The sequence below is a fragment of the Saccopteryx bilineata genome, chromosome 10 (assembly GCF_036850765.1).
Source record: "Saccopteryx bilineata isolate mSacBil1 chromosome 10, mSacBil1_pri_phased_curated, whole genome shotgun sequence".
Taxonomy (NCBI): Eukaryota; Metazoa; Chordata; class Mammalia; order Chiroptera; family Emballonuridae; genus Saccopteryx; species Saccopteryx bilineata.
This window is the reverse complement of record NC_089499.1, coordinates 31,933,938-31,961,067: the sequence shown is the minus strand read 5'-3', so window position 1 is coordinate 31,961,067 and position 27,130 is coordinate 31,933,938. Positions and strand designations below refer to the sequence as shown.

At 41.4% G+C, this 27,130-nt stretch overlaps 1 protein-coding gene across 3 annotated transcripts in view; it reads right to left on the bottom strand.

Moving 5' to 3' along the window:
- The window catches only part of TBC1D5 (TBC1 domain family member 5), a 545,405-nt gene that overhangs the window by 225,194 nt on the left and 293,081 nt on the right, over positions 1-27,130 (bottom strand). For all 3 annotated transcript variants that reach the window (XM_066245714.1, XM_066245713.1, XM_066245715.1), the window contains 4 exons: positions 21,913-22,021; positions 20,341-20,430; positions 20,172-20,246; positions 19,284-19,351 (listed from right to left, as the gene is read on the bottom strand). In XM_066245714.1, coding sequence (XP_066101811.1) covers positions 19,284-19,351; positions 20,172-20,246; positions 20,341-20,430; positions 21,913-22,021 — 342 coding nt within the window. The remainder of the gene's footprint in view (positions 1-19,283; positions 19,352-20,171; positions 20,247-20,340; positions 20,431-21,912; positions 22,022-27,130) is intronic.

Sequence of the window (27,130 nt, the reverse complement as noted above, 5' to 3'; positions counted from 1 at the left end):
ACAACAGAAATGGTAGTAACTTCAGTAAAGATAGACAGAAAAAAATTAGAGTTAAAACTGTATTACTCAATGATTCATTCAAGCCAAAATATCTGACAGGAAAGTAAAAGGTACTCACTAAAGAGCGACTGAAGACAAATTTTGTTGTTATCAGAAAAAAAAAGTCCAAGAAAAGTAGGTTCTGAATTTGGCAAGAAAGTGAAAATAAAGATAGTAATAGGTAAGGGTACATTGTGATAGAGATAACAAGCAGAGAGAAAGTACTCTATGATGAAATTTAGACTCATGACGCAGTGTAGATTTTTACCCGTTGGAAAGAAAGTGGTATTTCAGCTTTAACTGAGTTCATCAATATTTAAAATACAGCAGTTTCACTCTCCAGATATGTGAAGGAACTACTTGTATTTGGACAAATCTTACATACTGTGAACTAATATCATTAGAAAGAAAAGTTTGTATGTTTTTTTATTTTGCATCTTGAAACAACCCAAAATTCATAGGCAATATGTATAGTTTTCATGATAAGTTTTTAAAAAATGTCTATGGAAAATTCAAACATTTATAAAGAGATAATAATAGACTAACCCCCAATATACCCATCATCCATCTTCTCTACTAATCAATTCTTGTCTTATATGCACTCATCCATCAATGCTGCACTTTGAAGCAAATCTGAGATATCACCACACCTATAAAGATTGCAGTGTGTGTCTTCAATGATAAGAACTCTTTAAAGGCATAAACATAGCACCATTATAACCATACTACTAAAAGAAAATAATATAATAATTAAGCATCCAATCAATGTTCAAGTATCACTAAAATTTTTCAGTTTGTTCAAATCAAGATTCAAGAAATGTGCACACATTGCCATTTGTTGACTCTTTTACTTAATAAATTTTTCCCTCCTATCTTTTTTAAGAAGAATCTTGGTTCTGGGCCCTGGCTGAGTAGCTCAGTTGGTTAGAGCATTGTCCTGACACAGCAAGGTAGCAGGTTCAATACCCCGTCTAGGAACATATAAGAATCAACCAATATATACATATCCCTTCCTCTCTCTCTAAAATCAATCAGTTTTTTTAAAAACCAAGTTCTGTATCCGGTAGAAACTTCCCACATTCAGGATTTTACTTATTGTTCATTGATTTTGTTTTGAACACATTTCTCTTCCCCCTTTATTTCTTATAAACTGGTAGTTAGGTCTAGAGATTTCATGAGATTCAGATTTAACTTTCAACAAATTCTTTATGGCAGAATGATGGTCTCAGCCTATGTTCACAAGTTCTAGGCATGCCTCCCATTAACTTTCCTCCCCGTGAACGTGGGCTAGCCTCACTGACAGCTCCTCACAGAGATCACAGCTAGGTGACACTGTGACATAGCTTCCGTCTGGCTCTCCATCTGGACATGACGTTGGGGCCCAGACACTATGCTACTAGGAAGTCAAGCAGCTCCATGTAGAGGTGCTGTGGCCTCAGCTCCAGAGACGGTCTCTGCTGAGAGCCAGCTTCAACAGGCAGGCATGCAAGTGCACAAGACTTCAGATCATCCCAGCCCCTAGCCTTCAAGCTGGCCCAGCCAACACCACGTGGAACAGGGACAAACGGTCCTGCTCTCACCTGCCCAGGTTATGGATTCATCAACAGTATAAACCGTTGCCGTTCTGAGCTTTGGGGTGGTTTCCGATGCAGCAGTGAGGACTCGGCGCGGGCAGTGCTGTGCACTTCCATCAGGGGCAAAGAGTGCTAGCTTACCTCTCCTTTGTGACCCAGCAACCACTGATGAGCAGGGCCTAGTCTGTTAACTCCCTAGAGGCTGTAAAATAGTAAAACTCTAATTTTATCACTCTTCTTCCTTAATTGTCTAAACTACATATATAAAGAGAAAATCCCCTTCATCAATGTTTAGTTATCCTGCAGTACACATCATCCTAACTGTGAAAAAGTTCGCTGAGTTCTAATACATTTGCTCATGAATACTTGTGGACACTGAAGATCTATAAATGACAGAATGGCTAATAATTCTATCACGAAAGTCGTTTATGACAACCAGACTAACTTTTTTCTCTCTTGGATGACTTCTCATGTGACTGCAGCGTATGGGAATGAACCGGGAACTGAGCGATGGAGGATGACTAAACACCCACCTCACAGCCCAGTAACCAGGAATGCAGGCACCTGCTGGGAGTGAAGCAGGCAACTATCTGGGCTGTCTTAGAACGAACAGTTCCTCAGACAACAAAGAGACAAAAAGAGTATTTCCTAAGCAAGAAAGGGTTAAGAAAAGAGTGAAATGATAAAGGGCTTTGTGACTGCATTATAGTACATAATTAGGTAATTAGAAGTATTAAAACAGACAAAGCATTGGGCCCCGATGAATTACTGAAGATGCAAGTATTCAATAAAATGCCCCATGGGAAAAAATAAAGCCTTTGGTGAAGGTTTATAACCATGCAGGAGGACAGAGAGGCACAGAGGACTTGGACGAACAGTAACTGATGTTATGCCCACACTTCAAAAGCAGAATTTCAAAGCAAGAATTCATCCAAAATTTAAAATGAGTTGATGAAAAGTCCCCGGAATACTATTAAACACCAAAATAACTATAATACCTGACTCTGGCTTATTGTTTTATCATAGAAAAACTGGAAAATGAAGCAAAAGCCATACAGGAATAACTTGATACGGAATGAAAGCAGACACCCCAGGTACGTTTTCTGTCTGCCCTCCCTCTGTTTCGGTTGATGATTTCACCATTCCCCTGTTCAGTCAAGTCTGTTCTCTCCGCATTCCAGGGACACAGTTGGGGTTCATTCCCCAGCTTCCTCTTCAGTTAGCTCTGGCCACTGACTCGGTGCTGGCCAAATGAATGAGAGTAAAAGCAATGTGTGACCCTCAAACTCATTCTCCCACCCAAATGAGGCCCCGTATACATTTCCCTTCACAACTGCACAGAACAAAAAGGTCATCTGGGCGACCCAGGATGCTATAAGTGGACTGTGGCGATTTTAAAAATAGATCTGCAAATTCTTTACCACACCTCCCTCCTTTTTCAGATTGTTTGCTCTGGGGAGAGCCTTCAGCAGTCCCATGGGGAGATCCACATGGAGAGGAACCCACACTGATCCTCCAGCCCTTGGCGGACCTTCACATGGCTGCACCGACAGCTGAACAGACTGCAATCTCAAGACTCTTAAACCAGAAACTTCTAGCTAAGCTGCTCTCAGACTCCCGAGATACAGAAACTATGAAATAAATAATTATAGTTTCAAGCCACTAAGTTTGGGTTGACTTATTCTAATAGTGACAAATAATTAATATAGGTTTTGATACCTGAAACTGGACTATTGCTAAAAAATAACACCCCTAAGATATAAGGTAGATTTGTCCATGGGACTGAACAGAAGCTGGGGGTGGTCGATCTGTCCATGGGACTGAACAGAAGCTGGAGGTGGTAGATCTTTCCACGGGACTGAACAGAAGCTGGGGTGGTAGATCTGTCCACGGGACTGAACAGAAGATGGAGGTAGTAGATCTGTCCATGGGACTGAACAGAAGCTGGGGTGGTAGATCTGTCCATGTGATTGAACAGAAGCTGGGGTGGTAGATCTGTCCATGTGATTGAACAGAAGCTGGGGTGGTAGATCTGTCCATGTGATTGAACAGAAGCTGGGGTGGTAGATCTGTCCACGGGACTGAACAGAAGCTGGGGGTGGTAGATCTGTCCATGGGACTGAACAGAACCTGGAGGTAGTAGATCTGTCCATGGGACTGAACAGAAGCTGGGGTGGTAGATCTGTCCATGTGATTGAACAGAACCTGGGGGTGGTAGATCTGTTCATGTGATTGAACAGAAGCTGGGGTGGTAGATGTGTCCACGGGACTGAACAGAAGCTGGGGGTGGTAGATCTGTCCACGGGACTGAACAGAACCTGGAGGTGGTAGATCTGTCCATGGGACTAAACAGAAGCTGGGGTGGTAGATCTGTCCATGTGATTGAACAGAAGCTGGGGTGGTAGATCTGTCCATGTGATTGAACAGAAGCTGGGGTGGTAGATCTGTCCATGGGACTGAACAGAACCTGGGGGTGGTAGATCTGTCCATGTGATTGAACAGAAGCTGGGGTGGTAGATCTGTCCACGGGACTGAACAGAAGCTGGGGGTGGTAGATCTGTCCACGGGACTGAACAGAAGCTGGAGGTGGTAGATCTGTCCACGGGACTGAACAGAAGCTGGAGGTGGTAGATCTGTCCACGGGACTGAACAGAAGCTGGGGGTGGTAGATCTGTCCACGGGACTGAACAGAAGCTGGAGGTGGTAGATCTGTCCACGGGACTGAACAGAACCTGGAGGTGGTAGATCTGTCCATGGGACTGAACAGAAGCTGGGGTGGTAGATCTGTCCATGTGATTGAACAGAAGCTGGGGTGGTAGATCTGTCCATGTGATTGAACAGAAGCTGGGGTGGTAGATCTGTCCACGGGACTGAACAGAACCTGGGGGTGGTAGATCTGTTCATGTGATTGAACAGAAGCTGGGGTGGTAGATCTGTCCATGGGACTGAACAGAACCTGGGGGTGGTAGATCTGTCCATGTGATTGAACAGAAGCTGGGGTGGTAGATCTGTCCACGGGACTGAACAGAAGCTGGGGGTGGTAGATCTGTCCACGGGACTGAACAGAAGATGGAGGTGGTAGATCTTTCCACGGGACTGAACAGAACCTGGGGATGGTAGGTCTGTCCACGGGACTGAACAGAAGATGGAGGTGGTATATCTTTCCACGGGACTGAACAGAAGCTGGAGGTGGTAGATCTGTCCACGGGACTGAACAGAACCTGGAGGTGGTAGATCTGTCCATGGGACTGAACAGAAGCTGGAGGTGGTAGATCTTTCCACGGGACTGAACAGAAGCTGGAGGTGGTAGATCTGTCCTCGGGACTGAACAGAACCTGGAGGTGGTAGATCTGTCCATGGGACTGAACAGAACCTGGAGGTGGTAGATCTGTCCATGGGACTGAACAGAAGCTGGGGTGGTAGATCTGTCCATGTGATTGAACAGAAGCTGGGGTGGTAGATCTGTCCATGTGATTGAACAGAAGCTGGGGTGGTAGATCTGTCCATGTGATTGAACAGAAGCTGGGGTGGTAGATCTGTCCATGTGATTGAACAGAACCTGGGGGTGGTAGATCTGTTCATGTGATTGAACAGAAGCTGGGGTGGTAGATCTGTCCACGGGACTGAACAGAACCTGGGGGTGGTAGATCTGTCCACGGGACTGAACAGAACCTGGAGGTGGTAGATCTGTCCATGGGACTGAACAGAAGCTGGGGTGGTAGATCTGTCCATGTGATTGAACAGAAGCTGGGGTGGTAGATCTGTCCATGTGATTGAACAGAAGCTGGGGTGGTAGATCTGTCCATGGGACTGAACAGAACCTGGGGGTGGTAGATCTGTCCATGTGATTGAACAGAAGGTGGGGTGGTAGATCTGTCCACGGGACTGAACAGAACCTGGAGGTGGTAGATCTGTCCACGGGACTGAACAGAACCTGGAGGTGGTAGATCTGTCCATGGGACTGAACAGAAGCTGGGGTGGTAGATCTGTCCATGTGATTGAACAGAAGCTGGGGTGGTAGATCTGTCCATGTGATTGAACAGAAACTGGGGGGGTAGATCTGTCCATGGGACTGAACAGAACCTGGGGGTGGTAGATCTGTCCATGTGATTGAACAGAAGCTGGAGTGGTAGATCTGTCCACGGGACTGAACAGAAGCTGGGGGTGGTAGATCTGTCCACGGGACCGAACAGAAGCTGGAGGTGGTAGATCTGTCCACGGGACTGAACAGAAGATGGAGGTGGTAGATCTGTCCACGGGACTGAACAGAACCTGGAGGTGGTAGATCTGTCCACGGGACTGAACAGAACCTGGAGGTGGTAGATCTGTCCATGGGACTGAACAGAAGCTGGGGTGGTAGATCTGTCCATGTGATTGAACAGAAGCTGGGGTGGTAGATCTGTCCATGTGATTGAACAGAAGCTGGGGTGGTAGATCTGTCCACGGGACTGAACAGAACCTGGGGGTGGTAGATCTGTTCATGTGATTGAACAGAAGCTGGGGTGGTAGATCTGTCCATGGGACTGAACAGAACCTGGGGGTGGTAGATCTGTCCATGTGATTGAACAGAAGCTGGGGTGGTAGATCTGTCCACGGGACTGAACAGAAGCTGGGGGTGGTAGATCTGTCCACGGGACTGAACAGAAGATGGAGGTGGTAGATCTTTCCACGGGACTGAACAGAACCTGGGGATGGTAGGTCTGTCCACGGGACTGAACAGAAGATGGAGGTGGTATATCTTTCCACGGGACTGAACAGAAGCTGGAGGTGGTAGATCTGTCCACGGGACTGAACAGAACCTGGAGGTGGTAGATCTGTCCATGGGACTGAACAGAAGCTGGAGGTGGTAGATCTTTCCACGGGACTGAACAGAAGCTGGAGGTGGTAGATCTGTCCTCGGGACTGAACAGAACCTGGAGGTGGTAGATCTGTCCATGGGACTGAACAGAACCTGGAGGTGGTAGATCTGTTCATGTGATTGAACAGAAGCTGGGGTGGTAGATCTGTCCATGGGACTGAACAGAACCTGGGGGTGGTAGATCTGTCCATGTGATTGAACAGAAGCTGGGGTGGTAGATCTGTCCACGGGACTGAACAGAAGCTGGGGGTGGTAGATCTGTCCACGGGACTGAACAGAAGATGGAGGTGGTAGATCTGTCCATGGGACTGAACAGAACCTGGAGGTGGTAGATCTGTTCATGTGATTGAACAGAAGCTGGGGTGGTAGATCTGTCCATGGGACTGAACAGAACCTGGGGGTGGTAGATCTGTCCATGTGATTGAACAGAAGCTGGGGTGGTAGATCTGTCCACGGGACTGAACAGAAGCTGGGGGTGGTAGATCTGTCCACGGGACTGAACAGAAGATGGAGGTGGTAGATCTTTCCACGGGACTGAACAGAACCTGGGGATGGTAGGTCTGTCCACGGGACTGAACAGAAGATGGAGGTGGTATATCTTTCCACGGGACTGAACAGAAGCTGGAGGTGGTAGATCTGTCCACGGGACTGAACAGAACCTGGAGGTGGTAGATCTGTCCATGGGACTGAACAGAACCTGGAGGTGGTAGATCTGTCCATGGGACTGAACAGAACCTGGAGGTGGTAGATCTTTCCATGGGACTGAACAGAAGCTGGGGTGGTAGATCTGTCCATGTGATTGAACAGAAGCTGGGGTGGTAGATCTGTCCATGTGATTGAACAGAAGCTGGGGTGGTAGATCTGTCCATGTGATTGAACAGAAGCTGGGGTGGTAGATCTGTCCATGGGACTGAACAGAAGCTGGGGTGGTAGATCTGTCCATGTGATTGAACAGAAGCTGGGGTGGTAGATCTTTCCATGGGACTGAACAGAAGCTGGGGTGGTAGATCTGTCCATGTGATTGAACAGAAGCTGGGGTGGTAGATCTGTCCATGTGATTGAACAGAACCTGGGGGTGGTAGATCTGTTCATGTGATTGAACAGAAGCTGGGGTGGTAGATCTGTCCACGGGACTGAACAGAACCTGGGGGTGGTAGATCTGTCCATGGGACTGAAGAGAAGCTGGGGTGGTAGATCTTTCCACGGGACTGAACAGAACCTGGGGATGGTAGGTCTGTCCATGGGACTGAACAGAAGCTGGGGTGGTAGATCTGTCCACGGGACTGAACAGAACCCTGGGGTGGTAGATCTGTCCATGGGACTGAACAGAACCTGGGGGTGGTAGATCTGTCCACGGGACTGAACAGAAGCTGGGGGTGGTAGATCTGTCCACGGGCCTGAATAGAAGATGGGAGGACTTTGCATAAAGCATCAGTGAAAGACTAAAGGGCATGAAAGAAAATGTTAGCAAAAGGCAAACACAGCCCAGGAGGACCTGGCTGCCAGTGAGGGCTTAAATAAAAGTGCAGAAAATATTATAAGAAAAACATTATTTATTATGTAGTGGCAAGAAAGACAGCCTTTGGTTATATGGAAAATAGAAAATGTGCTTAATAAAGTGGGTGATCTAACTAAGGAGCAATCCAGCCAGAGTGCTGACAGTGTTGCCTGGTTTATACTCGTTACTCACAGTAGAATGAAAGAGGGGAAAAGCAAAAGAAAGAACTGCTCAACACAAAGGAGCTGGGACTTGCTGGGCTTAAAATAATACTTATTCTCATTCTCAACCTCTCTAGTCAGCAAATGATGCTAACATTAAGACACTGCTTCTGGGCGAAGATCAAATCTAAGACACAGTCAGAAACAAGGCCTAAGAATGAAACCAAGGGTCTGAATATAAAATCCTTTGTTAAGATCCCAGAAAGCTGTGAAGTGGTGCTTCAGAGCACCCTTCTGTCTGACAAGATATCCTGATGTCCTGTAAAGATTTAAAAAGCATGACTCACAGAGCCTTTAGCAGTTAGGGGCAGGGAAGCTACTAAACATCCTACACTGCACACGACAGCCTCTTGCAACAAATAATTACTGATACAAAATGCCCATAGTTCCCAGGTTGAGAAACTCGGCGTTAGAGCACATGAACCCAGAGGGCAGAGCAGCATCTATTTATTTAATATTTAATCTCCACCTCCTTCTGAATAAGATTTGAGATAAGTCACTCAAATTTACATTGCCTATTTGCTTCACAGAGTGCTTTGCACACAGAAGGTATTTGATAAATACTTGAATTGAAAAAGTGTTAAAACTAGGATAATAAGATGACAGAAAACATTACAGAGTAATGGTAAAACCTGGAGTCTGAGGTATTATTTCTATTTCAGCCATTAACAAGTTATATTTTCCCAAGTCACACTCTCTCTGAACTTTAACTCTCCATGTCTGCAAAATAAAAGGATTTACTAGCTGACTACCAGTGACACAAATGCCTACTAAAGATGCCAGGCACTAGGGAAGATACAAATGTAGGAACTAAATACAGAAACCTAGGAGAGAAAATAGAGATTTTAAAGACAATTCTAAAGGAAGATAATTAAAATAAAATGTGCATGATCTATAAAAGAACAGAAAAGGCACATTTATTTATAAGGACCCTTAACCTGTATAATAATAGCTGGTAGATGTAATTTCTCAAATAGGTGAATGAATAAATTAATAGACAAACCTACAAATGCACAAACCAATGATAAATGGAAATTAAATCTATGGACCAGGAACTGAAGGTGGGGAGGTGAAATACATATAAGAAAGGCCAGACCAGAGCTCTACTGTCTTTGTTTCTGTAGTCAAGACAAGAGAAACATGGAGCTTTCATAGGCCACAAACTAAGGGTGAATGCTCATTTTAAAAAGGCAAAGAAAAGTAGGAATTGGTTGTGGTGACAAGGAGTAAGGATCCAGCCCAAGAGGACTGCAGGAAAATATCCAAGTCTAAATGGAAGGTAGGAGTTTGAAATCATACAGGGGAAGGATGAAGCAGAGGGGGTCAGGACAATAGGAAATGTTGAACATTGTCTAAGGGGAAAGGGCAGTGGGGCTGGAGTCCAGGAGGTTGTCCCTATCACCATGTAAAGAGAGGCTTCCCCCGCCAGGTGTGGTGGCGCGTGCCTGTAGTCCCAGCTACTCGGGAGGCTGAGGCGGGAGGATCGCTGGAGCCCAGGAGTTCTGGGCTGTAGTGCGCTATGCCGACAGGGTGTCCACACTAAGTTCGGCATCAATATGGTGACCTCCCGGGAGCGGGGAACCACCAGGTTGCCTAAGGAGGAGTGAACCAACCCAGGTCGGAAACAGAGCAGGTCAAAAAGAGAGGCTTCCCTCAAGCATGTTCTCCAGCTCTCCAGTGCCCTGGGTCACACAGCAGGCCCTCTCTCCCACTGCCTCACCTCAAAGAGACCAAAAGCACCCACTTTCTACTTGTATGTTGAAGCCGAAAAATTAGGGAAAGATATATATGTATGTATATATTGCAAAATTCATATATATGTATATAAGTGCAAAATTCATTTACCTTTGAAGTACCAACGTACTTTCTATTCCAAATCTGCTTGTAAGTTCTGAAAAGATTGTTACACCACTGCACTGGCTATGCCTACTAGGACTATTTCAGGATGGGGTATTCACTTACCAGCCACCACACTTTACTTAACACCCCTGCAGTCAATATGTGAACTCACAACTATAAACAGTGCTAAAAATATGTCTTAATCTAAAACAGGGGGATCGCAACAGCAACAACTCTCCTGGTCAGCAGCTCGGGGTGAAGAGCTGAGCTGTCCCCACGTCCCATGTCCCCGAGGCTGGGAGCATCAGGATGATCATCAAAGCAGTGTACCTGCACACGCTGCAGCAAATACACCTATATTTTCACTCAAATACTCAACAATTTTTCAAAAATTTAAAATATTGCATAAGTTGGAATAAACGTATGGTAAGAATTTACTTGTGTCAATAGAATGGGAAAAATTCACATATCTGACTTTGGGTGATGGGTATGCAACATGATTGAACGACAAGATACTCTGGACTTGTTATCTTTGAATATATGTATCCTGATTTATTGATGTCACCCCATTAAAAAAATAAAATTATTAAAAAAAAACACACAAAAAAAAACAGGAGCAGTACAGGAAAATATGTATTTCCAAATAAATACATGCAACCGTCACAGTCAAATATTTTGCTTTTACCTTAAAAGTTGTCAAATGAGAAAGGACTACAGGCCATTTGACAGAAGAATTGTTTCCTATGTTCCTGAAAATCTGTCTCCCCCTCTTTAATATTGAAGAAGCACACGCACAGGTTGCCGACAACTCCGAGAGCGGCTTGTGTTGTAGTTTCCACTTTCTCGGCTGCGAACAAGTGCATATGTGAGGGCTGGTCGTGCATGCACAAGCATGTACTTCGCCTGCATTAAATAAAACCACAACACAACGCCGAGCACAGCCGCCCATTCATGTGTGCCTGCAGTCCACCTCGAGGAGACTGAAAATATAAATACAAGCTGCTATTTTGGTGTGATCACACGAATATGGCAGCTTGTGTGTTTTTTTTTTCTCTCTAACATTTTAACACTGGGCAGATTGTCTGCATTAACACACACCAAAATCAATTCTGCTCCGAAACTGCTTATAAAATCTTCCTTCCCTGAGGAATTTCTTTTTTATTTAAGAAAAAATGGGCTTGGAGGAAACTGTATAAAAGGTATCAATATTTTTAGGACATCTTAAATTTATAAAGTGTGACAATCGAGTCACTTGACAGAGTACTGACAATATTTCTCCCAATATGGAAATTATAGAGAAAAGGACTTTAAACAAGGGAAAAAAAATCAACAAGTTAACTTTGTAAGATCACTTTTGTATATCACTAATATAGAATAAAGTTTCAAAGTAGCCTAATTTTAAGTTGCCTACTACAATGTAATATATTAACTAAATTTGACCAAAAACTCAGATAAGACTTGTAAACTAGAAAAATTCATGAAGGTTTCTTAAGGGCAGAGTAAGGAAATAAAAATAAACATTTAGCACAGGCCATATCTAAAAGTTCATTATTAAAAAAAAAATTCTAGACATTCATATCATATACTATAGAAAGGTATAACAACAATGAATTATCCACAGTTCCTTTCAGATGTTTCTATATCCAACAGAACTTTCTATAATAATAGAAATATCTATATCTATGCTGCCCATACATACAATAGCCGTTACTGAGGAGCCACTGAGCCACCTCACCCGCAGGTGTTGTAAAGTACCAAAAACTACAGAATTAATATTAATATTTTAAGAGGCTTGGAGAACATTTTATTAATTTGGGTTAAGGTGTGCAGAGAAATTGTGAGACATAGTCTCTGTACTGTGTGATTGGCATAGTCAGGATGGCCCTTGGCATTGTATTGTAAATGCAAAGGGGAGGAAAACATGGATCCCCAGACATTCCACCACACCCGTGGGGAAAGGAGTGAATGGCTAGCCAGGTGCAGGGAGAGAAAAGCCAAAATAAACCTTTTCTTATAACCATTTGTCCCCACGGAAACTACCTCTCTTCTGTAAATGCATGTGGTTAACACGTGTGACTCTGGACAGAGTGATAGGGGATGAACAATAGATAATATAGGAATGCCTTTTAATATGTAAAGAGACATCTTTCTACCATTGTGCTGACTTGTAAATTTTGTTTTCTCCAAAAGGATGTATGGCTTGCAAATTGAACATGGTCCTATCATGTTCAAGGACATATGACTATAACCAATAGTGGCAAAGGGCTCCTAATTACAATTTTTGCTTCTGTACTTCCCACTTACAAAACTATAAAAACTAGGTAAAACAAAGGGCCGGCACACGCTCCTTCAGATTTCTGTTGGAGTTGCCGCCACTTGGCCAAGCTAGACAATAAAGCTTTGGTGTGTAATCGACGGACCTTGTTAGTGTCTTCAATGTTTTGGGTCCCTCCGGATTAGGATTAACAGTTATCACTTGAAATATTCCTAATATGAATGAAGACTTTATCCAAAAATATTTTTATCTTAGTTAATTTAAATTTAAATAGCCACATGAGCCTGGTGGGTACAAAACTGGACAGCATACATCTATGGTTTTTAAGAGAGTTACAGCAATTATTAATGAATCCACAAAATATCAAAGAGCTAAAAATAACTGAGGAGACAAAGTTTGATTAACTATATTATGTCAGAAGCTTGGCCCATATGAAACTATGAACAAAAGAAATCATTAATTTGAGAACACTGAATCTTTACAGATCTAACCGTATCATGGAGGTTTAGGTAGAAAAGGATGTAATTAACTGATGAATGAGCTGGTATTGCTCAATGCAATAACCCTACAATGACCTGAAACAAGAGACCAAAAGTTGAAGATGAGGACTAGCATAGCCTTTAGGCAGTCAAATAAACTTGTAAATGTAGTAAAAGTTAAAATGATAAAAGTTAAAGAATTTTAATCATTTAATTGAAGGGAGAGGGAGAATACATCTGAAGAAAAGATGATACTATTTGGCAATAGCTTATAAATATGTTAATTTGCAAATGATGTTATAGGCACTATAAATATACTTTTAGAATAGACCTTGATAGACCAAATAACAGACTTCTTTGGCATCTAATATGGAAATGATATCTTATTCTGAACTCACTACTTGTCATCATTTTAAATAATACTGAATTTCATTTAATGTCACAGCCTTTAAAGCATGGCAAAATTGGTCTAGAATGGACAATTCAAGTTCTGAACTTGAAATGCTGCAAACTGGAACTCCCTGACTTACCTTTTGATTATCAGTTTTTTCAGTAATATAAATGAGAACAGTAACAACCTCATTAGGCTGAGATAAAGAACAATTAATTGAAATGAATACAAAACCCTCTGAGGCAAAAAAAAAGGGTTAGTAGAATAAAAGAATATTAAAATTAGTTGAAAGAGGAGATAATATTTAATACAATGACATATTCAGATCAAATAAATTCAATAATGATGGCAACAATACAGCTTATGAGACAAAATTATCTTGTTTATACTCTGGCTAGAAGGCTGATCATAGTATTTTTTTAAGTGTGTTTGTATCTCTGAAGACTGAAAATATTAGTGATTGTTATTACTAAAATCAAACAACCAATCATGAGTGATAAGATTCACAATCAATGAGCACGTCTTATACATCAACTTGACTCTGTACAGTGAGACAAAACCAAAATTAGGTCTAGGCCCTCTAGGGGCTTCCCGATGGGTTTCAAAGATGAGAGCTGGGCTGACACCAGAGCTCTTGTACACGCTGTTTCTATTACATCACCAGTTATCTTGGACTGTGACTTATTTTTGGCTGCTTTCTCTATTAGATTGTGAGCTTCTTAAGGGTCCATGCCATATTTATCTTGGCATCTCCAGCACCTGGCACCCAGAGGAGATTAATATAAATGTATTGAATATATTGGCAGACTGAATATATTAGCAGGTCTAAATAATGAGAAGACCAAACAAAATAAATATCCTCAAAAAGTTATTAAGAAAATTCTACTTGAACACAGAATAGGCATAAATTATTTCCAATTGTAAAGAATGGGAAGTGCTCCATGCACAGACTGTTGATGAACTCAGGCTCTGAAGGATGAACTGTCAGGAATCCAACAGGGAGGAGGGGGGGCTAGTAGCATTCCTAAGGTCAAGTAATGCAATGGAAAATGGAAAGCAGGAAACCTATTCAGGGAATAGCGCTGCAGCCCAGGTCTACAAGGGAACTGTGGAGGGATTGCAGGTTTCTGGCTCTGCATATAGGGAGTCTGGACATTGCTACTCCATCCTAACAAGTAAAAAGCTGAGCAGACTGAAAATCAATAACTCTTCTTGGGTCCACAAGAATGGGGAAGACACAGGGAAAGCTGCTGTCGCCATGAATGGACAGAAAGACAGGTAAATACAGGGAGTTACACTTATTAGAGCAGGGTTCCCCAAACTTTTTACACAGGGGGCCAGTTCACTGTCCCTCAGACCGTTGGAGAGCCGGACTATAAAAAAAACTATGAACAAATCCCTATGCACACTGCACATATCTTATTTTAAAGTTAAAAAAAAAAAAACAGGAACAAATACAATATTTAAAATAAAGAACAAGTAAATTTAAATCAACAAGCTGACCAGTATTTCAATGGGAACTATGGGCCTGCTTTTGGCTAATGGGATGGTCAATATCCGGTTCCATATTTGTCACTGCTAGCCATAACAAGTGATATGTGCTCCCTCACTGACCACCAATGAAAGAGGTGCCCCTTCCGGAAGTGCAGCAGGGGCCAGATAAATGGCCTTAGGGGGCCGCATGTGGCCCACGGGCCGTAGTTTGGGGACCCCTGTATTAGAGAGACTCAGGAGTGGGAACCAAGGCTGGGACAGAGAACCGGAACTGTAATTGAGCTCAGTGTAAACAACTCAGTTAAAAACTCCAAGTGGATCCAGTCATAGAGGGGTCTCACTATATTGTGAGATTTACTTCCAGAACTCGACCAGGTTCCCACAGTAATAACTGAGAAAATCCCCTCAGCTTCCTTCAGGGGGAAGGGAAAGGAGCGATTTTGAGCACAGAGCTCAGTTCTTCTGAAGAAGGCCTGCCCTCAGGGATGACTAGTTAACAAGAGCCTAACCTGCTGGGGTAGTAGTATCAGAGCCTAACTGACTGGGGAAGGGAGAAATACCCAACTCCAGCCCAGTCTAGTCATCCTGTCCCCTCTAAGGGGGGGGGGGGCGGGTATTGTGGAGACTGAGAATTACCTGTCAATGTCACAGTTCAGAGGCATTACTAGCTCACTGAAAAATAAAAACATACCATTCTAACACTAATTAAAAGATAAATAAAGAAATTACATAATAATAAAGGTATCAATTCTACAAGAAGACATAATGGATGAGCCTAACAAAAGAGCATCAAACTATGTAAGAAAAAGACTACTAAAATTACAAAGATAAAAAAGAGAATCCACTGTCATGTGGCAATTTCAACACCCCACAATAAGAACTGGACAGATCTAGCAGGCAGAAAATCAGTACAGGCATAGTTAAACTCAACATCATCAATCAATTGGAGAAAATTGACATCTATACTCTACTTCATCAAACGACAGAATGCACATTCTTCTCAAGCTCACACGGAATATTCACAAGACAGACCACATTCTGGACCATAAAACACACCTTAACATATTTGACCAAGTAGAAATCATACGATGTCTTCTCTCAGACCACAATGGAGTTAAACTGGAAATCAATAACAGAAAGATAAATGGACACTGTAGAAGGAATTGCGTGTGTCTTAAGGAGCAAGTCCATTCTGCAGACTGCAGAGTCATAGAACTTTTAAGATTCAGCAAGCATCATGACTAGAAATGTGCTTTGAGAAAAGAGGGCTACAACACATGGATAGTGCTGGAAGAGACAGGTAACAGGGCCATGAGAACAATTAAACAGGAGACTCGAGGTAGGAGGTAAAAAGAACCTGAAGCAGAGCAGCAAAAATGGAACAGAACTCATGCAGAAAACTCCATATAATGACACCCTAATTTGTATTTAAAACTATAAAATGTATATCATCAACCTGTCCACTCTTAACCATCTTTAATACTGCATCTTTCATCTAAATCACTAACATTACTCAACTTGGAATATTGCAATAGATTCACTCCTACCTCCACCTGCGACCCACTATCACAGCAGCCAGAGTGGTCTTTGTAGACAGCACACCCTTGCTCAATATCCTCTAATGGCTTTCCATGGCAATTGGAATGAAATCCAAATTCCTTACTACGGGCTCCAGGACTGCCTGCCTAGCATCTGACCTCTTCTCAATTCCCCCTCTAAAATCATGTGCTTCCAGCCACACCTGCCTTCCCTTTGCTCCTCTCAATACTGAGCTTATTTCAATGGAGGGACTTGGTCCAGGCCTTCCCTCTGCCTGGAATGTTCTTCTCCTAGATCTTCATATGAATGCCTTTAAATTTTTTTTCACATCTCACCTCAAATGTCATCCTCTCAGAGATGCCTTTTCTGATCACTGTTCCAAAAGCAGCCATCCCCTCTAGCTATCCTATTACCTGACTTTATTTCTTTACAGCAGTCACCACCCTCCGCAATTACCCCGTCTATACATGCTTATTGTCTTACCCCTTCTCCCCCGTACATCCTGTGACAGCAGGACCTTGTCTGTCTGCAAACTACTCTGTCTCCACAATGCAAAGGATCTGCCTAGAATATAGTAGACATTCAATAAATAGACATTTAGAACAACACAATTCTTATTGTGGATGCCATGAATGAGGAACACTGTACACCATTCACTGAGCTGAACTTCCTTCCTTCTCCCATTCCCTAACAGACTGGGTTAGGGAATTAGAAATGCTGGATGTTAGATCATGCAGTGCTTTATAAAGAGAATATATTACTTAAAGTACTTCAATTATTCAAGCTATTCAGTTTTTATGGTTAGGCAATTTGGTGGCTTTAAAAAAGGACTGACAGTTTTGCTCTAAGCTAAGCTACTTGCCACGAAGTGTACGTAGGGATGACAAGGAAACTGAACTCGGAAGTGAGCGGCGCAGGGAGCCCCTGGGAAGGCGGTGTGCAACCTCCCCACCTGTGCTACGAGCTGCACAGCTCTCTGGCTGCCTCCCTGAATCTCGGGGTTGCCAACTTCAAATGTGCCAGTGGAGAGAAATTATAAGAAAAAAAGCAGCCGTATACACAAACATATTCATTTTATTTTAAAAATCCAGAGAAAATATGAAACCAAGTAGTTACAAGAATACAATTTTCAAGAATAAACACTTTCTAACCCAGCAAAGCAAAATGTTTAAGATAAGTGACCAAAATGAGAACTAGGTACTCAGGGCCACTTCCTACTTGCTTTGGCTACTAGAGTTTAATTTTTCCCTTCTCTTGATTTGATTGCTACTTCTTTTAACCAATCTGGCCTGCGTGGCCTCTGAGCGTGTGTCTCTGCCCCAGGGACGTGGCTCCTCCATGTCCTTTTAATAACTAGAGATTGATCATCATCTTTATGGCCACTCCAAGCTAAAGCTGGCAAGTTTTTGAAAAAAACTGTATAGCATTTTTTTTAAAAAAAGGTACCGTTACTGCTTGGTTAGCAATATGTATGTTGTATTTTGTTTTCAGAGGCCTGTATTACTGCCAGTGATTACCTAGTTACTTAAATGATTAATGGGGAAATTTATTCTTTTTGTTTTATTCAACAAGTATTAGTTGAGTGCCTCCTGCGCACCAACACCAAGACGTTCTACTTTCTGAGACTAGACTGGAGAGGCCACACTGCTGCCCACACGTCTGGGAGCAGCTTCCCTCTAATGGGCTTCCCCGGGGAACTGCACAAGTCCAACTCAACACAATGATCACGTCTGGGAGCAGCTCCCCTCTAACAGGCTTCCCCGGGAACTGCACAAGTCCAACTCAACACAATGATCACGTCTGGGAGCAGCTCCCCTCTAACAGGCTTCCCCGGGAACTGCATAAGTCCAACTCAACACAATGATCACGTCTGGGAGCAGCTCCCCTCTAACAGGCTTCCCCGGGAACTGCACAAGTCCAACTCAACACAATGATCACGTCTGGGAGCAGCTCCCCTCTAACAGGCTTTCCCGGGAACTGCACAAGTCCAACTCAACACGATGGTCCCCCCCCACCCCCACACCACTATGACTGCCAGTTATCTAGGATTTTGTTGAACTCTGAACTCATGAATCTTATAAATTATTTTCATTTTAAAACAAATTTCATTTGTTAAATATGAACCTTAATAGTAGTCCCTGTCATCTGATTATTCTGTGCTTGGATCTGGAGAGAGGCATATCAGGGAGCCAGAGGCGTGGGTACTGTGATAGATCTAGTAGGAACTGAACCAAGAGTAGGCAGACAGGCAAAGCTGCAGGACGACTCGGAAGAAGGCACCGGCGATACCCACGACTCTGCATCTACCTGGCTCATCCTAGATCCCAGTGATTCGGTCAGACTGACTAATATGTATGTGATTGTTCACATTTAAAGTAAAAACATACTTCAGTTACACTACTGTTACAGCATATACTCATTTATCTATAACTCGACTGTGAAGTGATTACTATTGTCCCTATTCAACAGAAAAGAATGAGGAAAAAGATATTCATTGAAAGCAATTTGCCCAAGATGACAGCACATGTTGCTAAAACTACCCTAGGATCTTTCTACACAAATTCTATGTGCTTCTCACTACTTGACCCAGAAGGAGGAGACTAGTGTATGAAAGGTATAATTATTGACTGTATACTAAATAAGAAACTACTTCTTCACATGGTAAATACAGAGTAGACTGAGAGAAGAGGTTGTTTGCAAACCTCTATGGCTTCAAGAGGAAGAGAAATAAGGAGGGTAGAAATAACAGTTGTCACTTAAAAAATAATTTGGTTAGAAAAGTATTCAAAGTTGTAAAGCAAAAGATAAATCTTTTTAGTAATATCATTATTATGAACACATAATATGACCTTAATCAGAAGCTCATAAATTCAAGTAATTGTTGGAAGTAGAAAAAAATGTTTAAATACTATTTTAAGGCATTAACATTATAAATAAAATAATTTATTTTGAAAAAGGAAACATAGAAACCTATATTTTAGGAAAAGAAAATGATAATTACTATCAAATCTTGGCCAAAATAAGAGCTAACACTAATTTCAATGATTGAAAGTAATTTATAAATAGTTCTACATACGTTCTTGTGACATCTTGTTCAATCATTGATCGAAGTTCTTTATCTTGGAAGAATTTGTTCCAAAGACTCTGAAATAAAAAGAACAACCTATTTAAAATAACCTCTCACCTTTGCTTGACTTTTATAATCTCAATTTAATAATTTAAATGATTAATTTTATCCTTCTAATTGAACAGAATTTTATGGACTTTTAAAAATGTGAATTTAAGTTTTAAAATATACTTAACAATATTTTATGCTGCTATAGCATAGACTATATTATAGTAATTACATGTATTAGGAAAAAGAGATGCTAATATTATATATTAACTGGAAAAAAATTCTGTTAACAAGGAACTAGGAATTAGAAAAATAATTTAAAAAGTTATACAATTACTGTAAAATAGTAATTATTCCTAGTTTTCACAAGAATATGAGTGGAGATAGGCCTAACCTTTTTCCTGATCTTTAAACTTCTCCGTAGACCCACTCAGATAGTTAGCCGCCTTCCTCCTGTGAGTTAGTGCTACTAGTGGAGCCATTTCTGTCTTTATCACAAAGGGAGGCTCATCTCCCCGCCCCCTATGGCACCGGCACCCGCTACGGAAAACTTGATAAAACAGCTCTGTCCTCATCCTCCTGCTCTTCCGCTGCGCCCTCAGCGCTCACAGACGTCCTGGGGCTGCTCCCCTGTGGCGCCCGCCCACCCGCAGGGGCCAGACACCTCCTACCACACAGCATGCGTGCAGCATGGAATGACGTCCATCAGGTTTTAGGGGGTAGAGTACGTGGGGTGAAGAAAAACAGCAGCTATGAAATAACACTGCTTTTGTGGTGACTGATAATCAGTCTGAGAAACGCACTCTTATGGGCAAAAGAAGGTGCGACATGAACGAAGACAAACGTTACCCCTTCGTCCTGAGAGAGGGGATTATTAATCATCAGGTCCTGCTGGCCAGCGGCCTTCCTTGGGTTTGTGATGTGCTGGGAGAGAAGAAAAGGAGACACCAGGTCAGAGGTCACTGGACTACAAGGCATGCATTTGAAAACAATTATATTAATGAAAAAAACAACTTACTATTTCTTTGATGTTGTTATACCATGCTCTTAATTCCTTAATTTTATTTATCCACTGGCTTTTATCTTGAGGGAGGACACAAAGAAATAGCTGTCAAGATGGGGAAGAAAAGGGGGATATTTTTAAAAAATCATAAGTAAAATGTGGTACTAGGCCAAACAGAATCACCTGAAAATGGAGATCTTCACATTCCTGGTATTTCACACTCCTATCATTCTCCTAATTCTCACTAAGTTATACATATCTGGAGATATTTAAGAAAGTATATTTGGGCAATTAGAATGTGAACAAAAGCCAAAAGAAAAAAAGAACCCACCAAAACCCAAGATCCCAAATGCTACACCATAAAATGGAATTAACCCTCTCTCCAGACTTGTATTAAAAATGAACAAAACAATCCACTGAGGGTCAAGTATGATTCCGATTGTACAGCCCGGAAGGGCTATGCCAGTGAGAGAGAGAGGACAGTCGCAGCACAGGGCCCAGCCAGGAAGTTCAAGGTTTAAGGTGTGTCCTCTAGGAGCAGGGGAAGGGCAGAGAAGAGCAATCTGAGGACACGGCCTGAGACGTGAAGTCATTCCTTCTACAGCAGAAAATTCAATTTACAACTGGCAATCAGCTTGGGAAAATAACAAGTGTTCTTAAAAAGACAAATTTGATTTAATTTTGTTTAATACAACATTAAAATAAATCTGGATATGAGTTTATTTTCAGCAAATGAAGGATACTAAAAGTTAAACAACAAAGAATGGGGGGAGGAACAAATATTAGTATACGAATATCCCATCAGCAGGTCTCCTGCCTTTACTGCTTGCATCTAACGGAAGAAAAATGTATTTTAATTATTAAATCTAAATTATTCAATCTAAAACTGTCTAATACATCATGTTTTCTTACTGTCTTTACTTGCAGACTCTGAATGCTCAATCTATGCAGATCTACCCTAAAAAACTTTCAACAGAAGCCATTTTAGAAATGAGACTGAACATAAATTAATTCATTTTGAGAGAACAACAAACAATATTGCCAAGCAATTAAAAAGATAACTGCAGGTTATTATTGCTAGTTTTGGTAACCAATAACCCTTTCTCTTAGAAAGAGTCTGACCTAATTTCCTGCCACTTCTTGTTGCCCTACCCTTTGTGTTTCTACAGAAAGAAATATAAAAAAATCTTTTCTATCTGCTAGTTACGAAGAAAGAAGGGAGGGTGACTAAAAGACAGTGCTTGGTATAACAGGGACCTGGAAGGTAATCCCCTGCTCCTCCCCAGTTTCAGGATTCTGCAAAGCCTCTGGGGAGTGGAAAGGCGGTGCTTTGCATTCTGCACCATCACAGGAGATGAAGAGACAGTTATTTCAAACGACTCCTTTACCTTCACCAGTTACTCAGAACTACGGGGGCTCAACCTTATTAGTAAATGTCCTATGAAAGATAAACGTGGATGGCCAAAAAATCAAGAGTGAGGTCTCTTGAAACGTTCAGTGATCCCCTGCATGGGTAATCTTCCAGGGCGTCAGGTAATGTGTTGATATATTGCAACCACAAACTGTAAATAAATATTTTCTTCTTACCTTCCAGCAAATGCTGCGGAACCTGCTGCTTCTCAGCTGCCCATTAATCCCCTTCTGCCTTACTGTTGCCAAGTAATTGTTGTTTACAAATAGTTCTTCCCATTCTTTCCTATATGCAAGAAACCAAAGCATGGGGATCCTTTTGTTAAAATTCTTCTGCTTAGAGAGGAGTGCTACAGTAAATTAATTTTAAATAAGGCTAAGAAATGCAACTTTTAAAACGTATATATTTAGTTGTGCACTGTTTCTGAATGCTTGGCTGTCTTTTTGGACAGAGTTCTTCTGTAGATTTAATGAATATGTAGATCACTATAATTATGCCAGCTACTGAAATTCATGTCTATGGAGGCTATTCCGTCTTCTCTAAAATGTTGGTAGTGCAGTTCAGTGACTAGACAAGACAAAAAATGAATATTAATATAAGCTTATGACTGCTTTAGCCATTGACAAGGGTATACGTGCTCCAAAAATAAACAACAACAATATGTATTGTTGATTAATGTGGCTTCTCACATGAACTATCTGTTTAAATGAACGCATTTCTTTTTAACATCAGGCTGGGCAGGTAAATATAACAAGACTATTTTCTTTAACTTTTAGTGCTATTTACTATTGAAATCTCTATGACTTCTTTCTACATGATCAGTTTTGAAATTTTAACAGGTGCAGGCAAATTTGAAAAAAAAAAATCAAAAAATTAAAAAGCCTCCCTGTAAAAACTGTTAAAGGCAAGCTTGAGTACCTTGCAGTACCTATGGCTGAGCAGATAAACACTGAAATATGCCTCCCAGGCATGCAGACACCAGGGGCCTAACACCTGTGCCTCATTAATATACAAGCAAATCTGCTCTACTGGGAAACAATTGGAAATTAATTGTCCCAAACCATTTACTGAGTTTGAATAAAGGAAGTAGACTTATATTCCCAGCATCCTGTACCAAACTAAACATCAAGAATCATTTGTCAACAGTTGAGGCAACCGAGTTACAGCTTCATGAAATTTCTCTCAGATATCACCATGCCACAAGAAACGTGTAATTTAAAATATTTAAACCAATGCTACAAGCCTGGCAATCTCTTCAGAGACTTTCTCAAAAGCAAGCCTCTAGAACCCTCAATCACCCTTCCACACACACATGCGGTGGCCACTGCCTGCACCTACTCGTTTTGAGGAAGGCCAGCCTTGCACGCTACGCTATCGCTATCGTAGACCCAGGAATGTAGCCAGTTGTACGCATGATGTCCAGAACCGAGACCGCAGGGCAGGCTGCATCTTCCCCAGCGTTCCAGAAGAACTACCCAGACAATGGTGCATTCCCTCCTGCCAGGAGCAGGGGCCCTCCAGCCTCAGCCCTGATCCCCGGTCACCCCGCCGCCTTCTGCCAGCAGGGCCTTGTGCTACCAAGTGTGCTAAGTGGAGCACACACTCCGAAACACATCCCTCCCACTGCTCCATGTAGACTTCCTATTCTCAGCACTCTATTTGTAAGAGAAATAATATTTCATTGTTACTTCAATTTGCATTCGTGTCATTAATGAAACTGAAATTTTTTCATACTTTTGGGCATTTTATTTTATTTTTTAAACTTCTTTTCCTTTGCCTATGGTAAGCAGTATAGGATAATGTGAAGAAAACAGACATCAGAACCACACTCCTGGGATCAGAAAGACAGCCATGCATTCAAAAACAGTATATAGCTTGCTAGCTGCTAAACTAGTTACGCAAGCATGAGCAAATGACTTTACCTCCCTGTGCCTCTGTTTCATCATCTGTAACATGGAATAATAATAATGGCATCTCCCTCAAAGAATTATTATGAGGACTGAAATATATAACAGGCCTTTAGGGTCTCTAACATATAACATTCAAAAAAAATTATTGGTAATATTATAATAATGCTTTTATTATAGTAGGCTTTATTACTGGTCCAAGAGAGGAGTTTTTCATACATTAAAGACATCCCGCCTGACCAGGCAGTGGCACAGTGGATAGATAGAGCATCAGACTGGGATGTGAGGGACCCAGGTTCAAGACCCCGAGGTCGCCAGCTTGAGCATGGGCTCATCTGGTTTGAGCAAGGCTCACCAGCTTGGACCCAAGGTCGCTGGCTCAAGCAAGGGGATCACTTGGTCTGCTGTAGCCCCACGGTCAAGGCACATATGAGAAAGCAATCAATGAACAACTAAGGAGCCGCAACAAAGAACTGATGTTTCTCATCTCTCTCCCTTCCGAAGTCTGTCTGTCCCTATCTGTCCCTCTCTCTGACTTTCTCTGTCTCTGTTACCACAAAAAAAGAAAAAGACATCCCACATCTGCCTGCCACATATATGTATTTTTAATCCATTCATCTTGATTCTTCTACACCCTGAAGCTTTTAAATTTGTGTATAATATAAAGCTAACATTAATTTCTCTATCTTTCCCATTGTTTTCATGCTTAAGTAGCTCTTAGCCCCTCTAAAGAAATATTCACTGAAATCTTAGGGTTTTAAAAATTACTTTAGTTCACTTGTATCACTATAATATTTTAAATAGATTATCCATTTCCCAACAATTCACATATATTATCCATCTCTCTTATTGTTCAAGTTTTATTTTTCTCCAGGTTTTGGTAATATTCAAAGATCATCAATGAGTACATAGAACATGGCAGGGATACATCTCAGAAACTGTTTGTTTACATAGCTTGTGGTCTGTGAACAAAAGCACAGATTTCCGATGTATTTTAAACCCAAGAGGAATCAGTTTGTGATGCAGTTTCGTGGCCTGAAAACACCGATACATTCCAGATCAGATACGGAAGTGTGAGGCAATGATGCCCCAGCCTCTTGCAAAATCAGCTTCTATTCAAAGGTACCAAGATATTGTGAAAGTAGAAACAGCTGGTGGCTAGATTCCTTGCCATCTTGTGAAGTGAAGCAGCCCTTTAAGGTCAAGTTACACACTCCTTATGTAATGAAGGATAATCATTTGTTAGCTTAAATAAGATCCGGTGCCTTGATTACAGTGTTGGTAAAGAGAAAAGGAGACTGAGGCACGTGAAATGCAAACACCATCTCTGAAATTCACAAATCATTTAAATTTATTCCTAGGTGCTTATACTTCCAATTAAGGCATAACATCTCTAACTGATGAAGAGCTCTAACAACAGAGCAACATAAAGGCCACAAGATAACTTACTAATTGCCTTTCTCTTCTATTGAATAGTGTTTTGTTAATAAACTGGACACAATAAATATTCAGTGCCTACGATGTGCTTAAATATTTTTTTTAAGAAATCAAGTTAAGGGAATAGATGTATGTGCATACCAATAATGATATGATTAAGGCAAAGTGCTCTGGTAATACAGAGGAGGGAGAAATAGTTTTATACCTAAAAATTAAAACTCAGTATAGAAAATAATAAATAGTAGCACCACAGGCACTGAAATGCTACATTCAAGAAGTAAGCCGTCACAGGTTCAACAGACCCTGAAGGGAAAAATGTTGACCAGTTTAGCAGTTGAGGGGAAATGGACTACTGAAGTTGGGCAAAGACACAGGAAAAGACTAGCAAGTTATCGAGGAGCCCGTGGTGGAAAATTTCAGTTTAATTGACAAAAAATAAAGAAAAGGTAGTTGCTAAAGTTTGTCTTACATTAAAAAAATATATATATACACACACATATGTAACGTACTCGTAATAGCAAAAATCTGGTAATAATACTATTAAAATGCTTAAAAATCCATCTATGTCATAATATATAAAATTGTAGATGTACCACTTTTAACCTCTAAAACAACCCTCCTAGGGTGTCTATTTTTAATCCTCTTTATAAATGAGGAAAGCGAGGCTCAGAAAAACTAAAATGTTGCCAAGAAAAAAGGAATGAGCATTAGCTGAAGCAACTTCCTGGAATAACAAGGAAGCCAACACTATAGGCAACAGGACACTCCAGCATAAAAGACAGAGATTACTCCTGGCAACAAGGCACGGTTAGAAATGGGCTCTTACACTTTCTTCCTTAGATTTTTAGTTTTTGAACATCAAGTCCAAGGGTACAGAGGAAAGTTTTCTTTTTTTTTTTTTTTTTTTAATAAATTTTTATTAATGGTAATGGGATGACATTAATAAATCAGGGTACATATATTCAAAAAAACATGTCTAGGTTATTTTGTCATCAAATTATGTTGCAAACCCCTCGCCCAAAGTCAGATTGTCCTCCGTCAACCTCCATCTAGTTCTCTGTGCCCCTCCCCCTCCCCCTAACTCTCTCCCTCCCTCCCTCCCATGTCCTCCCTCCCCCCCCACCCTTGGTAACCACCACACTCTTGTCCATGTCTCTTAGTCTCATCCTTATGTTCCACCAATGTATGGAATCATGTAGTTCTTGTTTTTTTCTGATTTACTTATTTCACTCCTTATAATGTTATCAAGATCCCACCATTTTGCTGTAAATGATCTGATGTCATCACTTCTTATGGCTGAGTAGTATTCCATAGTGTATATGTGCCACATCTTCTTTATCCAGTCTTCTATTGAAGGGCTTTTTGGTTGTTTCCATGTCTTGGCCACTGTGAACAGTGCTGCAATGAACATGGGGCTACATGTGTCTTCACGTATCAATGTTTCTGAGGTTTTGGGGTATATACCCAGTAGAGGGATTGCTGGGTCATAAGGTAGTTCTATTTGCAGTTTTTTGAGGAACCACCATACTTTCCTCCATAATGGTTGTACTACTTTACAGTCCCACCAACAGTGAATGAGGGTTCCTTTTTCTCCACAGCCTCTCCAACATTTGCTATTACCCGTCTTGTTGATAATAGCTAATCTAACAGGGGTGAGGTGGTATCTCATTGTAGTTTTGATTTGCATTTCTCTAATAACTAATGAAGCTGAGCATCTTTTCATATATCTGTTGGCCATTTGTATCTCTTCCTGGGAGAAGTGTCTGTTCATGTCCTCTTCCCATTTTTTTATTGGATTGTTTGTTTGTTTGTTGTTGAGTTTTATGAGTTCTTTGTAAATTTTGGATATTAGGCCCTTATCTGAGCTGTCGTTTGAAAATATCAGTTCCCATATAGTTGGCTGTCTGTTTATTTTGATATCAGTTTCTCTTGCTGAGCAAAAACTTTTAATTCTGATGTAGTCCCATTCATTTATCTTTGCCTTCACTTCTCTTGCCATTGGAGTCAAGTTCATAAAATGTTCTTTAAAACCCAGGTCCATGATTTTAGT